The following is an 18,811-nucleotide window of genomic DNA, read 5'->3' as shown; positions in this document are numbered from 1 at the left end:
AGAATTGTGTACAATAGTTCTGGGGTTAGAGGAAAACATGTTCTTATTAGGAACATGATACAGGCTATTGGGGTAAAGGAACTTTATTGAAAGCTTTATAAAAATGTTATAATGTGTTCTAGTTAAGTTAGCAGCCTAAAAAGAACAGCTACTATATTTAAAATACTTGAACAATGCTGCATATTCAACAGGGGTAACTGCTCTATCATTATAATCATATTATAGTGTGATAAATGAGCATTTTGTCACCAGAAAATTTAGCCACATTAACAATTTTTTTCATGTTTGCCTGCATGTGTGTATGTGCTTCACTGTGTGCCTAGTACTTGAGACAGCCAAAGAGGACACTGAATCCCCTGAAACTAGTGCAAAGGACCACACCTAGTTCCTTCTGCAAGAAGTGCTACCTCTACAGCTTCAACTAGACACATTTTAAAATAGTGCAAAGTTCAACATCCTACATAAAAATGTTTGCGACAGTCAAATCTAGTGTTGTAAGATGCTTGATTATGCTGTGAACCCCCAAGATTGTTTTATTTACTGAAACAAAATGAAGCAATTTCTAGTTGTGGTGTAACTCAGCCCTTGGCACACACCTCTAATTCCTCTGGCTAGAATATAGACATGCCCTTAGTACACAGCTTTAATCCCAAACGATGTCAGTAAAGTTAGTTTGTAGAAAGAAGCAGCTACATTTGAAAGTGGTGTCTAATTGAGTGGCAGACAAAGTGATGGGTCAGAGAAAGATTTGGCAGAATAGGATATGCCTAACTCTCACAAGAAGAGGAACAGGAAGCTACATAAGAGGGAGCAGCACAGAGGGAAAGGATGAGGCACTTTTATCGAGACAGTTGTAGAGAACAAGCTAGACACAGGTGAAGACAGAGAATGAGAAGAAACTAGATGATTAGAACAGACTGACAGACTTAGTTTGAGACCAAGAAGAGCAACTATTTCAATCAGAGACGGAGAGAGAAGCCAGATTGAATTAGTTTGGAGAGGAGTTTGAACTACAACAGCTCAAACAGAAAGAGCAAGAAAGGATAAGCTTATTTAGCAGTAAGTCTCAGAGTCTGAAAACGGTCTAGGCCTAGATTAGGTTGAATGGAGAAGCTAGAAGCTTCAGGACTAGGCCTAGGCTAGCAGACAGAGGCAGGAAGCCTCTGAGATGACAAATACATTAAATGTATAAGAGATAATTTTATGGTCTAGAGGTGGAGATTGCCTAAGGCTAGAGTTTGTAAGTGTGTACTGGGTTAAATAGTGTTCCTCAAAAAATTCATATCTATCTAGAACTCCAGAATGCATTTTCACTTGCAAATAGGATCTTTGCAGATGTAAGTGGTGCATACCTTTAGTTGCAGCATTTAGAAAGCAGAGGCAGGTGGGTATCTTGAACTCCAGGCCAGCTGGGGATGGCTCCAAGGTTAAGGGCACTAGCTGCTGTTCTAAGGACCTGGGTTCAATTTCTAGTACCCACGTGGTGGTTCACAACCAGATTCAGGGGATCTAACCCCATTTTCTGACTTTTGTGAGCACCAGGGACACAGATGGTATACAGTCATTCATACAAGTAAGTAAAAAAGGTAATGGTATAAATAAATGTTGTGTTTACAAAATAACTATGTGAAGATAGTTACACAAAAGAAAAAAAATGGCCATGAAAAGATCAAGGTGTAAGACTGCAATGCAGCTCTAGGTATAAGCTAAGAAGAAAATGCCAAGGACTACTGGCAACCAGCATTAGGGGTGGGAATGGCAATGTGTGTGGTGGTTTCACCCAATCCTCCCAAAGCCAGATTTGAGACATCTGGCCTCCTAAACAGTGAAAATACATTGATTGTTTTAATCCATTAAGCAAGCAGCAGTTTGTAGCAATCTAGAAAGATAACACATGGGAAACAGGGAGTGATTATTAGTAAGTACAGGGTTTCTTTTGTTTTCTTATGAAAACATCTGAAAAATACAATGATGACTATACACAGTAAATATAGTAAAAGCCACTACAATGGTACAATTTAAATTGGTGAATTGTATGCCCATGATTATAACTCAATAAAGCTGCCTATACATAAGAACTTGACAGATAAACCTGTCATTTTTCAACTTCACTTTTAATTTAAACTCTTGTTATAACCTCCAGATAAAGAAAAATCTTAAATGGAAACTGCCACAAATTTAAAAAATATTATCGAACACACTTAGAATGAATAAACAAAGCAAATATATTTAAGTTAAAAATATTTAATATCAGATAAAAACATTGATTGACAGTTTAACATGGCACATTTCATACATAGTCAAAGGGTAAAACATTACTGGAGAAAATTAATAGGCCATTTGGTAATTTGTTGTCCACATAAAAGCAATGAATAGTGATGTGTTTAATGCCAATTATTACAAAACGTTTAGATAAAACTCAGTTATCTCTAACATATTCTGCTAGGAGAAAAGAAAACTATATCTTTTAAAATCCATGTTATACTGGGCTACAATTATCAGTGCTTTTCTAGTATCTATAAATTTCTTCAAACACCTTTCTTCTGTTGGTTAACTGTTCTTACTGATTGGTTCTCGCAGTTGAGAATGAAGACACAGAGCACTTTTTACACTGCTGAGTAAAAACATATAAATTAATGATGGGTGCTAAGCTTAAAACTTTATACAGAAATGTGTAATATTTCCTTTAATCAGACTGAATATATTTAATGAGTAATTGGGTACAGTGTTAAGTCCCCAAAATCCGTACAGTTTGGTGAGAAGATATGTATGTTTGAGGCGCTCTTGCTTACTTTAAAATGGAATAATTTGGCACTAAATGAAATAAATGAAGACAAGCAAAATACATAACACTATTATACTCTATCAGAGGTTACCATCTCAGATTGTAATTCGTACTACTACTTAGTTCTTGACCAAACAGAAACAAAAAGACCTAACTACACAGCACTGACACAATTATGAAAATAGAATCTAGAGCTAAGCTGAGGCTACTTCTTTGATGAGCATGCCCCACTCTGCCACAATCAGTTACATATTTGCAATTCATGTTTTCAAGAAGTGCTTGTAACTTTTCACGTTTTCTGGCTGATAGGTTCTTGGTTATATGACCAACTAAAATACAGTCTTTGAATTAAGTAAGGAAATCCAGATAATATAAACTGTTATCTTATTGGAATCTTACTTTATCAAAATACCAGATCAGAACTTCATAACCGAACTCTTGGAATAAACCACTGGCGGCCATATCTCTAAGTTTCAGATGAGTCGGAGTCCATTCACCACTCATGTTTCAAGGGTCTCTTCATTTGCTCCACAAGTATCAACAACACAAATCAGACAACTTGTGACTGGGAAAGCACGGACTTTGGAGTTGGCGATCCACTTGTCTGTTTCAGTATTATACTCAAGGATGTGCCCCAATCTGCCTACGCCCTGAAAACCTGCCAGGACATAGATGACAGAGCCAACTGCTGCACATTTCACCGTCACACCCCTCCATGGCATCGGTGACACCATCTTCCATTCATTTAACTTGATATCATAATATTCCACATTGTCCAGACCACCTTCAAAAGAAAAAAAATATGAGAACTGTATCAATAATTTTTGGATCTCTTCATAATTTTTAAAAATTTTATATTTTATTTTCAAAATAAAATTGTTAAACATGTAGAAAGGGTATAAGAGCTTTATAATCATTACCCACATAGCTTCTACCTACTTATTCTTAAACATAAAAGAAATTGAGAAATTTTTAGAAACATTTTTTCTACAAAGTTAAAAGAACAAACAAACAACAACACAACAACAACAAAATAAACCCCACACATTTCCTACAAATGTTCTATCCTGGAAAAGAAAATTAAAAAGTGATTTGCTTTGATTATAAATTATTTCAAATATTTTTCTGTCTATCTTTTAGTAATTTATGGAAAGTACTAGTGGATAAGAATAACAGAGAAGAAGTTATTGTTTTACTTAACACTTAAAAAAACCTGAAAAAATGAAGTACTATTTCTAGATTCAGTTTTTATTTCTCATTATTTAAACTAATTATATAAGATCATTATTAGCATTACATAAGAAAATGAAAAGGTTAATCTTAAAGCGTAAAGATACTTCCAAGCAGTATTTAAAGTGTTGAAAGCTAAGATATTTTTAACATTAAAACATCTCGACTGCTCATTGTTTCTCAGGCAGATGTGATAGCACTCTCTATGGGCACATGGAAAAGTACAACCCTGTCTGAGGTAGTCACATGACTTCCTGACATTTCATAAAGTCTGTCAGTGCTTAGACATAATGTTGGATGGACTCAATTTTAAGAAATGTTCCAGTAATTTAAGAACTTATCAGCAAATCCAGAGGAACTGAAGAGTAAGTTAACAATCATATATACCTAAACCATTCTGACCACCGACAGCAAATATCTTGTCCTTCACAAACACCAGCCCATGATTCTTCCTGGGCTCAATCATTGAACACAGCTCAGTCCATCTGGGAAAAAAAAAAGATCTTAGTGTGCTCGTTTACAAGAAGTGAAAGGCTTCATCCTAATACGATAGGTTTGCTATCACAAACACTCATTTATCACCATGTTTCATACATGTACACACGTATACAAACCTCAAGGGATTTTAGATAATAGTTTTATAGGTAAGGTAAACTTTAATATCTTTTGAAGAAATCCATTTCCCATAGTTTCCAACAATTCTTGAAACGGCAGCAGAAGTGAAGAGGAAGTGTGTAAAGCTCATGTCAATCACATCCCTTTCCCTCTTCTGAGACAGGGCCTCTGTGTAACCAGAGAATTAGAACTTGTGTAGATGATACTGGCCTTGACTTGTGATGATTCTCCTACCTCTGCCTCTCAAGTGACAGGAGTATATAATATACCCCATAGAATGAATAAGTACATTTATGAAAATAAATGTTTGGTTTTTATTTTATAGAAACTACTATAGATGCCACTATGGCCCTGTTTTTCAAGAAACACACACATTTATGCAGGTGTTTACTCAGGGAAAAGGACAATCCTGTAGCTTGAAAATGGGAGCATTAAGTAGGGTTCCTTCACTGCTTCTATATAGTAAGCTACCAGCATGTATTACAAAAATATTTGGCTTGTAAAATTCTGTTTACATTCTTTTCTAAATGTTAATAATATAAAGTTCATGTTTCATGTACATATGTTCTGAAATATGACAGTTTAAAAGTGGATAAAATTCATGTTTTCATGTATATACATTCTGAAAACTGACAGTTTAAAAGTGGCCTACTGTCACTTGCTCTTCCTGCTGCTTGCCAATCTCTATGCAGACTCTAAGGTACCTCTCCAGTACCACGTCTGTTTGCATGTCACCATTCTTCCTGCCATGATGACAATGGACTAATTCTCTGAACTGTAAGCCAGCCCCGATTAAATATTTCCCTGTAAGAGTTGCCATGGTCATAGTGTCTCTTCATAGCAATAGAAACTCTAAGACACATTTCATAAATGTTGTTTTTTTTTAGAATCAAAAGCAATAGCGAAGAGGAGGAGGGAGAGGAGGAGACCACAGTTTCCCAATTAAAATGCTAGTTCTTATTTTGGGCATAGGATTTATTGGGAGATATGATATCCAAGATACAACCATGGGAATATAATGACAAGTTTGTAATATTGCTACTTTTTAAGGACAAAATTATTTAATTCTAAGATTTCTCTCCTCCTCTCCTACATTTCTTGGCCTCTCAAACAATATTTTATGTGTCTGATGCTGTATCTCATTCATATTTACTGCACAAGCAGGACCAGAAAGAGAGACGCTTCCATGTGTGACAAGGTCAAGTTATTTCCTAAGATTTCAGGCTAGTCAAGTATATGGATATTCTGAAAATGAGAATTAAGTTTCTGTTGGGTTCCTTCTACCTTTTTTTCCATCTTTACCCAGTGAGCTTATGGAATATAATAGCACTGATAGAATCATTTTAAATATTTTAAATAGATACATACGTTTCTGTGGCAGGATCATATACTTCACAGGAACTAAGCACTCTCCCAGAAACATTGTTTCCTAAGCTTCCGCCACAAACATAGATGAGGCCATTTGCCTCCACCATCCCATGGCTGCAGCGCTGAGTCAGCATGCTGGGCTTCGTGTGCCAACTCTCAGTTCTTGTATCATAGCACTCAAACAAATATAGGGCTGAGTTTCCTGTAAAGGAAAAGGACTCAAAGTAAGAGGCTGGGGCATGAGGACTGTGAATGTGAGGCCACTCTGGGGTATACAGTGGGACCCTGTTTCAACATCCACCCTGGAAAAGAAAGGGTCCTTCCTACCACACATCATACTTGGTTTGGAGTAGTTTGAACTGAAATCACTATAGAGCTAAAAGAAAAGAGGGAAGAACTGAGGTTTGTAGAGAGCATTTTTCTATTCACCACAGTAGTTTTTTTTCTAAAGCTAGTAATGTTGTATGGATCTTGGAAGGCATTATAAAAAGATCTTTTGGGCAGATTTACTATGTACCTAGTATTCTATAATTGCAACTGTTATATTAACAAGACAATGTGCAGATGAGCCCTAAAGTCATCCTGGTCCTTACTTGAATACAACATCAAAGTATCAAGGTGTATTTCTGTCTGGTACACTAATTATGCATTTTAAGAGCAAACACATATTTACTATATTTTGCAACTTGTACAAATTGTAGGATCCCAGTGACAATTTAGAAATAATTCCATTAAAGAGTAACTGCTTCTTGTCCTTTCTAACAAAAATAGAAAGGACTGAGAAACTTTTATTGAATTATTTCTTTTCTTTTTGAGACAGGGTCCCACTATGTAACCTTGGCTGTCCTGGACCTCTTGATATGCAGATGCCAACTTTCAGTTCTCGTATCATAGCACTCAAATATAAGGCTGAATTCAGCCTTGAATTTCCAACATGTCTGCCTCTGTTTCAATGCTGGGATTAAAGATGTATATTACCATGCACAGTTATTAGCACAGAAGTTATATAATAATTCTTGGGTTTTCCTTTGCTATTGTTGTTTTTTTTGAGACACAGATTCTCTGTGTAGCCCTAGCTGTCCTGGAACTCACTTGGTATACCAGGCTGGCTTGAACTCAGAGATCAGCCTGCTTCTGCAACCCAAGTGCTAGGACTAAAGGTGTGCACCACCATGCCTGGCTCAGAAATTTCTTCTTTAGTTTGATTCTGACTTAGAGGAAGACTTAAACTGACTTTATATTATCTTACTATTATAGAACAAGAAGTGAAGCCTGGCAGTAAACTGTTTCCTGTCTTTCTGAAAGAAAGTAAAAATTTCTTATCTCTCCTGTTTTGATATAATGGCAAATGATTAAAAACATGATATATGGGTCTTCTTAAATATTTAATAAAGCTCTATGGATTTTGAAGATTGTCTAGAACACTCAAGTTTCTTTATCTGACTTCCAAATCCATAATAAAAAATTTCTATCTTAGTTCTCTTGTAGGGCAATATCTCAGTTAGGGTTCTATTCATGCAGAAACATAAGAACCAAGAAGCAAGTTGGGGAGAAGAGGATTTATTCAGCTTACACATTCACATTGCTGTTCATCACCTAAGGAAGTCAGGACTGGAACTCGCACAGGGCGGGAAGCAGGAGCTGATGCAGAGGCTATGGAGGGCTGTTACTCACTGGTTTTTGTCCTCTGGCTTGCTCAGCTTGCTTTCTTATAGAACCCAAGACTACCAGCCCAGGGATGGCACCACCCACAAGGGGCTCTCTCCCCTTGATCACCAATTGAGAAAATGCCTTATAGCTGGATCTCATGGTGGCATTTCCTCAAGGGAAAGGTTAACACAAAGGCAGCCAGTATAAGCAATATGGAAAAATGTTCATTTAAAATACCGTTAGAAACAAAGCTATTTTTCTTATCTAGTTTTACATAGTTTTCACTTACAAATCAGAACTTACTGTAGGAAGTTGACTTCAACATTTTTATGTGACAAAATGGAGTATATACTAACTATGCTTCAAACCTAAGACCTTGCAACACTGAAGCATCACATTGTTACATTTTAAATCCATGTATAAACAATTAGCAATGGCAGCTGAATGGTTGCCCAGAAATAAATCTACTGGCAGCTCCTCAGTGTGAAGCTGAAGGTAGCTTTCTATTTTCTGCCATTTGCTTCTTTGATCTTCTTTCATTGAGTTCATATGAAAGTACCATGGACAGGATTCTGAGAGACTCAACACCCGGCATTTAGCTACAATCTAGAGAGGTTAGACATAATTATACCTGACTATGACTGCAGTTTCCTTCTAGAAGCATTATTTCAGACCCAGGTTATACCTCATTGGACAACAGCCATAGGAATTCAGACCAGAGTATAGATGCATAGGACAACAATAACTCTATTCACTCAAGACCCTTTGCCTGAAAGAGCCTTTCCCAAGCAGTGAGGTGTGAGATGTGAGAAAAAGGCAGGGCCTGAATCATTCGCACCAAAAACAGTACCAGGCTATGGAGCTCTCAATACACCAGAGAATGAGGGGGAAACAGGTTAGAACCCTAGTCATACTGCTGCGAGTTCTGTAACTGTCTCTTTAAGATTCTGGCAAGCTCACAGGGAAATATTCCTAAATTAATATGCATTCATTTCACTGTTTTACATTTTATTTATTTATTTATTTATTTATTTATTTATTTTTATTTTTATTTTTTTTTTGGATTATTTGAGACAGGGTTTCTCTGTGTAGTCCTGGCTGTTCTGGAACTCACTGTGTAGACCAGGCTGGCCTCGAACTCAGAAATCTGCTTGCCTCTGTCTTCCAAGTGCTGGGACTAAAGGTGTGCGCCACCACAGCCCAGCACTGTTTTACATTTAAATAGAGGTAGGATATGATTTTACACAGAAAGAGAATTGAGCAAAAAAGATAGGCTTAAAAATTTGGGAACCACAAATACACACAAAATTTCCATCTGAGAAAATTAGTAAAGCAAAGGAGCTGAATTACTTGTATTTCCAATCCTTAATTTGCAATTAGGACATTCCAGTCTCAAATATGATACACTAGTAAACTAGTATGTAGTAGGGTAAATAGGAATGGCCCCCACAGATTCATGTATTTGAATATTTGGGCCTAGAAAGTGGCACTATTAGAAGATGTGGCCTTGTTGGAGGAACTGTATCACTGTGGGGGCAAGCTTTGAGGTCTCATATAGCCAAAGCTACACCCAATGTGACAGTCTCACAAGATCTAGAACTCTCAGCACCATGTCTGCCTGCCATTATGATAATGGACTAAACCTCTGAATCTGCAAGCCTGCCCCAATTAAATGTTTTTTTTTTTAAAGAAAAAAAAAAATGATGTAGACACTTTCACCTAATTCTTCATTTCAACTGAGAAGTGAAGATCATTGAGAATAACAAGTAAAAGAAGCATCAGTCATAACTAGCGATAATCTTCAGCAAGTTTCTTTGTTAAGAGGAAAGGCTTTACTATACAGTCCTGACTGGCCTGGAACTTGCTCTGTAGACCAAGATGGCTTCAGACTCATAGAGATCTATCTGCCTCTGCCTCCCAAGTGCTGAGACTAAAGGTGTACATCATCACACCTGGCTGCTACTTTTATAACATTTCCAATTTGGAAGACTTAGTGGAAAATAGTATTTAGCAGATATTACAAATATACTATTTAAGGGGCTGGAGAGATGGCTTAACAGTTAAGAGCACAGTCTACTGTTGCAGAAGACCTGGGTTCAGTTTCCAGCACCTACATGACAGCCAATAACCATCTATAACTCTAGTACTATGGTATCTGACACCATCTTCTGGCCTCTGCAGGTACTAGGCATGCATATGGTACACCTACATACAAGCAAACACTCGTACACATAATAAAGTGATAGATAAATCTAAAGAAAAAACAAACAACGACAAAACAATATACCAACAAACTCAAAACAAAACAAAACGAAAAACCCAAACCCAAATATCCTGTTTTAAGTTAAAAACCTAACTCAGTAAGTGTTAAAGAAATGAAGTTATCTATCAACAGAACAGTTGCTTCTATTGTTTTTAGGTATATTTGAAATATACTATATGATAAGAATGCTTTTAAAGATAGTAAAAGATTGTTTTTATAAAGTTACATTTAGAAAATTCCTGTTTTTTCTAATCCTCATTTCATATGTAGCAGAAAGTAAAAACTTAGAACAGAAAACAAAAAAAAAATTTACAAAAGTATGCTGTTTCAAAGTAAAACAAAGTAATACAAGCCACAAAGAAAAATAAACACTTAAATACCATGCCTTAGGTTTACTTGGTCTGCCTAGTTTTGTTGTTGTTTGTTTTTAAAAATTACTTGAAAAAAGGAAAGCATAAAAAACTACTATATGCTAGTCTATTAATCTTTAAACTCTATTAATCCTAGGAAAAGAAAAATACTGAGTCTAAAAAAATTATTAGACAGGTATTTACACAGCATTTGGGAGATCAGAAGTTCAAGATCATCCATAGCTACAATGTAAGTGGGAAGACAGCCTGGGCTACATGAGATCCAATTTCCAAACTAACCAACCATCCATCCATCCATCCATCCATCCATCCATCCATCCAGCTCCTTTTCTTATTTTTTTTTTAAAGTAAATGAAAACAATTGTCCTTGAGCAAGGAGTATCGGCTCATATACATGAGTGTAGCACTCAGAAGGCTGAGGCAGGCAAATGTTGACTTTAAAACCACTCTGGTCTATGAAGTTAAGACTCTTAACTCAAAAAAAGAGCATTTGTTCCTTTATTATTATTCTCTATATAGTATATCCTGACTGTAGCTTCCTACCTCTCCTTCCCCAGTGGAGGTATGAATAGGTTTGGCCCCCATGGATACATGTGTTTGGATGACACTACATGTGTTTGTCCATAGGGAATGACACTATCAGGAGGTGTGGCCTTCTTAGAGGAGGTATGGCCTTGTAAGAGAAACTGTCACTGCAGAGGCTGGCTTTGAGGTCTTAAATGCTCAAGCACAGTCTCCTACTTGCTGTCTATGGATCAAGGTGCAGAACTCTTGAGGCTGGAGATATGGCTCAGCAGGAAGACTAATGCTCTTCCAGAGCAATTCCCAGCAACCACATGGTGGCTCACAACCATCTGTAATGGGATCTGATTGAAGAGAATGACAGTGTACTCCCATATTAAATAAATAAATAAATAAATAAATAAATAAATCTTTTTAAAAATTGAGGAAGTGTATTTAAAAAAAAAAAAAAAGGATGTAGAACTATCAGCTCCTTCTCCAGCACCATGTCTGCCTGGATGCTGCCATGCTTCCCGCCATGATGACAATGGACTAAGCCTCTGAACCTGTAAGCCAGTCCCAATTAAATGTTTGCTTTTATAGAATTGTCTTGGTTATGGTGTCTCTTCACAGCAATGAAAATCCTAACTAAGACGCTCTCCAAATAACATGTTCTTAATGGATCAGTGAATAAATAAGTAAAACTCTAAAGCCTCCAAAGGAAATAACATTACCTACTCAAAACCAAATAATCTACAAGTAAAATTCAAACACTGTCAACCAGCAGTTCATCACAATAAAAGGCAATTTATCTAGAAAGATGGCATTACAATTTTCTGTTATTTTAAATTCTGTGTATGTGTATGTGAATATACACGCAGGTGACCAGAAGCCAGAGGTATAGAATGCCTTTCAGAGGTGGAGTTTCAGGTGGTTATAAGGCCATCTGATGGCCTCTGGAGCAGCAGTACATGGTTTTAATCACTGAGCCATCTCTCTAGCCCCAATGCTGGCACTCTTGTCAATTAATACTTTGAAGGACAAAGGTAAACTTACAAGGAAACAAGCTCTAAAATGTTAACAGACATATGCTTAAATTACCAAATTTTAAATTACAAATTTTTTGAAAACTATGAATGCCAAGAAACTTGAATTAAAATACTTCTGTTAAACAAAAATATCAACAAGGTCTTACCTACTTCTGAACCTCCAGATGTATAAATTTTGCCTTCTGCAGCACAGGCAGCAAGGCTGTCTCGAGGTGTTGGAGGGCCCAGTTTGGAATACCAGCTATCCTTTACAACATTGTAGCAATCCATTCGCTTTATGGGGAAAAGCTGAGAACCTCCCAAAATGTATACTACATTGTCCCAAAACACACATGCTGCATCTCTTCGTTTTTCAAAGGGGCAGCGAATGTCTGTCCAACTGTAATCCTGAAAGGAAGGGCAGGAAGCTTTCAGAAACAGAAACCATAAATGACAAAGCACAGACAAAGATAATACAAAGAGAATGGATATTTACTTACTAGACTGAACATATAAAATGTCTGACTTAATACCATCACCCAGTTTAAAATGAGTGATTTCTTCAAGTGTTGGTTAGCTGAGGCAGAAATAACATGACTGGATGCCCTGTGGCTTTGAAATAAACATATCTGGATAGACTACTACTACTACCATCTCTTTCTCTGTCATGGAAGCTTGGAGATAACTCTAAAATAAATACCATTGTTATTTTTAAAGTATTTATTTTTATTGTTTTTAATTATGTATGTTTGTGTCTGTATGTGAGTATGTGCATGTGAGTGCAGACTCTTTAAACAATATTATGTGCTTCAAGTAGCTGTTTTCTGCAGTGATTACAAGTACCAACTAGTTAAAGTCTGCTTCCTATATTCTCTCTCTCCTTTCCCTTCCTTCCCTTCCTTTCTTTCTTTCCTTCCTTCCTTCCCTCCTTTCTTTCATTCTCTTATTAATTCATTTTCCCTTTTTTTTCCTTCAAGACAGGATTTCTCTGTGTAGCCCTGACTGTCCTAGAACTCACTCTATAGACCACGCAGCCCTTGAACTCAGAGATCCACCTGCCTCCATCTCCAAAAGTGCTAGGATTAAAGGATGCACCAAACTGCCCATCAAAAGATGCCTGTATGTCTGTCTGTCTGTCTGTCTGTATGTATGTATGTATGTTTTTGTATGTGTTTTTCTTTGAGCTTATTATTACCACTCCAATTATAACAAGAGCAATCAGCTTGAAACCTAATCATATATAAAACAAACTTACCCACCAAGTACTAGACCAGACATGAACAATAATTGTTGAATGGAAATTTAACTTATCATATTCAAAGTTCCATGATTTCAAAATAATGACTGAATCAATATCAAATAAGACACAGGAAGAACAAGAATGAGAGAAGCTAACAAGTTACTTGGGTATGATGAGTAATCATTACCACTTCAGCAGACCTAGGAGGAGGGTAAGCAAGTCTCTACATTGAAACTACGTGTTATGTTTTTTATGTGGAAAGAGACTGAAAGTAGTGCCTGAATAAAATTCTGTATAATTCTGACTCTAAATTCTCAATTTCATTGTAATAAAGTTTTACTGGAAGATGGTGACATGTTCCAGTGTGTACTGGCTATATCTGCTTTCATTCAACTGGTGGCTGCAAAACAAACTAGACCTAAACACCTAATATGTCTATCTGTCCCTTTACCAGCTCTGTTCCTGGCCAAGATACCTGACTGATCTCTAGCCGATACTCACCCCTTTCTTATCTAGTGACAGCTTTGCAGAATGTTTTGGCTTTCCTTTTTTAGCATATATCAAATGTTGAAAACAATAGGTTTCATTGTGTCATTTTCTCACATGCCTATAAAGTTCTTGATTATATTCATGTCCCCCATTACTTATCTTCTTTTCTGACTTCCTTTGGTTCCTTTTCCCTTCTAATTTCATGTCATTAAGAAAAGAAGAGTCTACATATGAGAAAACACATGCTACTAAGTCTGGTTTATCATTTCTGTTTTGTGGCATCCAAGGATGCTTCTATCCACCTACCATGTATATGCATGGAGAAGTGCCTAAAGGTATACCATACTGACACTGTGTTCCTACTGCTTTCCAAAGTAGCTGAAAATGATCAGGATCAAGCAATAGATCTAACAATTCCCAGTCTCATGGAGTAAGGGACTCTGTGTGAATGTTACTGTTGAGGTCCCTATAGGAATATCAAATTGGTATTTATATCTTGTAAGCATTTGTTGTATGAGATGTTTATAAGATTAGAATATATCCTAAGAATTTCTATTCTGTTCTGAACTCCTAGGAAAGCATTTGCAGGGTCTTTAAACTCCTAATGATACACATTTTTTAAAAACAATCAAATAAAACAAGGTCATCTACATGATTCTCATCTATTGCACAAATATACCCCAGAGCAGAGAAATACAACTTAATTGATGACATTAACTCAGTCACATGTCTCACCACTTCACATAACTTACTGAAAGCTATATGGGAAATGTTCTGTTACTTTAAGGTATCAGTAACTATCCTTCTATGAGCTTCGACTAAATTCAGGCTGAAAAGATTGGTCACTTGTTCTTTTAAATGATCTCCAACATCTGCTATTCTTCAAATTAAAAATAACCACCCAGGGGCTGGGAAAATTGTTTTTTTGTGGTTAAGAGCACATACTTCTCAAGTTAGCTTTGCAGCACCAATGTTGGGAGGCTCACAGCTGCTTATAACTTCAGCTCTAGGGTATCTGTGATGGTTATTCTTGGTTATCAACTTGACTACATTTAGAATTATAAACTCTAGTGGCTGGACACACCTGTGAAGAATTTTTTCTTAATTAAATAATGTGAAGTGGGAAAACCCACTTTTAATTCAGATCTTATGGAAGATCTATCTTTTATCTGGGTCACACCTTCTGCAGGCAGCCTATAAAAAGGACATGGAACAAGGACACTTGGTCTCCTTGCCTGCTTGCTCTTGCTGGCTTGTCCATTTCTTCACTGGCTGTAGAACCTACTTCTTCAGGACTCTGTTGTATATTGAAGACCCCCTGAGATATCCAGCCTCATGGACTGAACAACTCCTGTATTCTTGGACCTTCCATTATTAAACAGCCACTGTTGGAATCACTGGAGTGTGTTCTTCCCTCCTTCCCTCTCTCCTCTCTCCTCTCTTTCTCTCTTCCTCACTCCCATTCTATTAGTTCTGTTCCTCTAGAGCAGGCGTTCTCAACCTGTGGGCCAATATCCCTTGTATGTGTGTGTGGGAGTGTCAAATGGCCCTTTCACGGGGGAGGGGAGGTCACCACAAAATGAGAAACTGTGTATAAAGGGTTGCAGCATTAGGAAGGGTGAGAATCACTGCTTTAGAGAACCCTGAACAATACAGCTTTTGGTAACACTAGTGGGGCAACCCTAATACCCTGAGTATTAGGGTATCTGATACCCTCTTTTGACCACTATGGGCAACTAGACTCATGTGAACCCTTACTACCACACAGCTAAATGCTCATATTCCTAATTAAAAATAAATCTTAAAATGTTTTTGTGGGGTCTTCCTATATTCCAAATTTAAGAATGAAAATAACTTTAGAAGTACCAAGATAATTCAGAGATAAAGATGTCTTGTCAAAATTGATGACCTGAATTTAATCCCACAGACCTATGCTGTTTCTCAAGAAACTTCCAATTTTTTTTCAGTTTTGAATCAAGATCTTGCTATGTTGTAGAGTCAAACTCAAACTCTTGAACTCAAGTGATTCTCCACCTCAGCCTCCTGAGCAATCAGTCTATGGGCACATACCACCACGCCTGGCTCTCATTCTCGTTAACATATTTCAGGGTAGTTAATTTTAAACTCAATTGTTATTACACTGTTTAACAACTATTAGGTACATATAATATTGTAATGGTTTCCATTTTTTGGAAGGTAATTTAAGTGTCCTTTGTAAGCATTTGTACTATGAGTGCAAAACTACTCATTTCAGCTACCATTTTGTACCTTAAATTAAGCCTATTTAAAAAGGCTTGTTTCAATGTCCTTGGCTATGCTTGTGTATATAAATGGAGAGGAGGGAGAGATGATTTTTGTTTTTAAATATGCACATGGTTCAGCATCTCTAGGAAGTCGATCTCATTCCTATAATCTGCCACCCCAAGTAGCATACTGAGAAAGTGATCTAATGTCCACTCTTGATAAATGGAGATAATGCAATTGAAGAAAGATGTTTTGGGCTTGTCAGCTCATAAGTATGAAAGTTGTGCATACCTTAGCAAAGGAACCAATTCTAACAGGCTATGCAGGAGAAAGAACAGTTATTTACAGTTCTCTCAAAGTTAGAAGAACATGTAGCTTTCATGTAATCAATAAAATGGACAAAAGCATTAAAGTTACACTTAGGGAAGTAACTATGGGCCCAGAAAAGTAACTCAGTATATTTAATGAATATTTCATTGCAAAGTTATGTGCTTAGGTGCTGAGAAAACAGGAAAACTAGAAAGAGTGTGGACAGCACGTATAAGTTTTCACACACCACCCATGCATGTGTACCCCACTGAAGCATCATGTATGTATAAGCATGACATCTGCCTTCCTCGGTCCTAGTCAGTCTTTTTTGCCACAGACTACAAAATTTTAAGAGCAACCCTCATTCCCTTTGGCAGGCTTTACTGATTCCGTTCTTCTGAATCATGATCATGCAGAAGTCCAGATTGAAAACTGAGCACTCCATCCTACTCTACCCTGTGTAACTGTCCATCTGCAGGGAATAAAACCATTTGTTTATATGCTATTTATGGCTGTTTACCTTCTATAGCAACACAACTGAGCAGCTGTGGCAGCAGAGAGAACAATTTGCAAGGATGAAACTAATTTTCTCAGGTCTTTTTATAGAAGTCTGCTAAGCCCCCGGTCTATATATATTTTGGTGTATGCAGGACAGATTAATGCCCTAGCTCCTCCTACATAGTAGAGATAGGATATATCTAGATATTTCTTTTAAACTCCAGAGCATGAGAGCCTCCTTATAAGTGGAACAAGTTATGGTAGTATGGTCCAGCAGATGCTTCCTTCAAATGGCTTCAGGAATGTCCCAATATGACCACAGTGCACAGTCAGAATTCTGGAGCACATTAATGCCAACTATCTTTAGTCTTCTGGTTCTACAGCTTGTTCAGAGAGTAAATGTTTGACACCAGATAACCAATGATATCATTAACCCACACCCAATAGTTGTATGATCTAACCACAAAACTAAGATGGCACCAAACAATTGTGTTGTATATAAACACAAGACTGGATTTATGGAGGTTTCAAATATACAAGCTATCCAAAGAGGCTAAGCACAAACCTTACCCAGCAGCCCTTTGTCTGAGATACTGCTTTTTCCATCAACTAGGACCACTGCCTACAGGGATGGTCCCTATCATAGAGGTATTCCCTCTTAGCTAATAGACTTAAGAGACTTTGCCAATATCAAGTGGCTAAGGCAATATATAGCCCTTCTAGAAATTGTTCAAATATTATTTGGCAGAATTTTAAATAGCTTTAGTGTTCATTGTCTTTTAAAAAGAGTGTGGCTGGGTGGTGGTGGCTCACACCTTTGATCCCAACCCACTGGAGGCAGAGGCAGAAGGATCTCTGTGAGTGTGAGGACAGCCTGGTCTAGAGAATGAGTTCCAGGAAAGCCAAAACTACACACAGAAACCCTGACTCTAAAGCCAAAACCAAAAAGAGTGTGTATGTGTGTGTACACATGTATACTACAATACACTTGTGTAGGTAACTTCATATGTTAGCAGTGTACCTATGACTGTGGAAGGTAGAAGACAACCTTGGGTGTCATTTTTAGGAACACCATCGACCTCCTTTGAGATAGGGTTTCTCATTGGTCTGAAGCACATCAATTAGGCTGGCCATCAAGCCTTGGGGATCCTCTTGTCTCAGTCCCCACAACACTGAGATTATAAACTTGTACCATCATGTCCAGCATTTTTATAGAGGATTAGGGTGTTAAGTGCTCACAACAACACTTTAGTGAATGCGCCATCTGCCTATTTTAGGTATGGGGGGTGATTTCAAAGATCAGAGGGTTTTGTTTGCTTTGTTTTCTGTCTTTGTTTTTGTTTTGTTTTAAATCAATTTTGGGGCATTGGTTTACTCTGATGGACAGAAAACTCAAAAAGAATGAAGAATGCGAAATTGCTGACAAACACAGGTGGTGCTCAAAAGACATATTAATTCTCTGCTCCAGCAATGCATATAGTATCAGAAAAATATGGCCATACCCCTATACAGGACTAAGACACAAGAAGAAATAAGAGGGGGCCCTCTCAAGGCTGTAACTAAACATCTACATAGTTTAAAAATTATGTCCCTAGACCTGTAACTGTAGGGCGCAGTTTGAATCGCCATTCCAAAATGGCGCCTGGGGCTACTTCCTCATATGCCCCTGAAGAAGCCACGCCCACAGGCAATATTGCACAGGCTCACTGCTACTCATAATCAGGCCATCTGCTACGTAGGGCAACGTTGGATCTCGAGATACCGGCTATCCTATCACATGCACCGACATGGCAGGCTCTGATTGGAGAAGGCAGAGGGATTTAAGGGCGGTGGAGGAGAGGCTCAAGGACTTTTTGCTGAATGTAAATGTTCCTAAATAAACTTCGTTGAGAAGAACAACTCCGTGTTCGTCTTCTTCTGTCTGCTGGTCAGATCGGGGAGTGACAAGTGGTGGCCCGTACGGGGACTTCAGAACTCATCGAAGTCAAGGCAGCTAGCTGGAAGGTTCCCAGGTAAGTGGGACAAGGGAAAGTTCCCAGGTAAGTGGGACAAGAGAAAGTTCCCAGGTAGGAGGGACAAGGGAAAGTTCTCGGTTCAGAGACTATAAGGTTTCCAGCGTTGGGACAAGTTGCATCAAGGAGCTAGAAAAGGGTAGTGATACACTAGAGCAGTTAATAGAAGAGTGATCTCAAAAGTCTGAAAATGGAGATAGTTCTGAAG

At 37.6% G+C, this 18,811-nt stretch overlaps 1 protein-coding gene across 2 annotated transcripts in view; it reads right to left on the bottom strand.

Annotated features, from left to right (window-relative positions):
• Positions 1–2,226: 2,226 nt before the first annotated feature.
• Klhl7 (kelch like family member 7) overlaps positions 2,227–18,811 on the bottom strand; it is a 54,141-nt gene continuing 37,556 nt past the window's right edge. For both annotated transcript variants that reach the window (XM_028774726.1, XM_028774727.1), the window contains exons 8-11: positions 11,979–12,219; positions 5,999–6,200; positions 4,403–4,500; positions 2,227–3,569 (exon numbers count right to left, since the gene is read on the bottom strand). In XM_028774726.1, the coding sequence (XP_028630559.1) occupies positions 3,286–3,569; positions 4,403–4,500; positions 5,999–6,200; positions 11,979–12,219 (825 nt within the window). In that variant the 3' untranslated portion in view covers positions 2,227–3,285. The remainder of the gene's footprint in view (positions 3,570–4,402; positions 4,501–5,998; positions 6,201–11,978; positions 12,220–18,811) is intronic.

This window comes from Grammomys surdaster, unplaced genomic scaffold, assembly GCF_004785775.1.
Source record: "Grammomys surdaster isolate TR1022 unplaced genomic scaffold, NIH_TR_1.0 242, whole genome shotgun sequence".
Lineage (NCBI taxonomy): Eukaryota > Metazoa > Chordata > Mammalia > Rodentia > Muridae > Grammomys > Grammomys surdaster.
The sequence above is the reverse complement of the archived record's forward strand: the minus strand, read 5'-3'. Positions and strand labels throughout refer to the sequence as shown.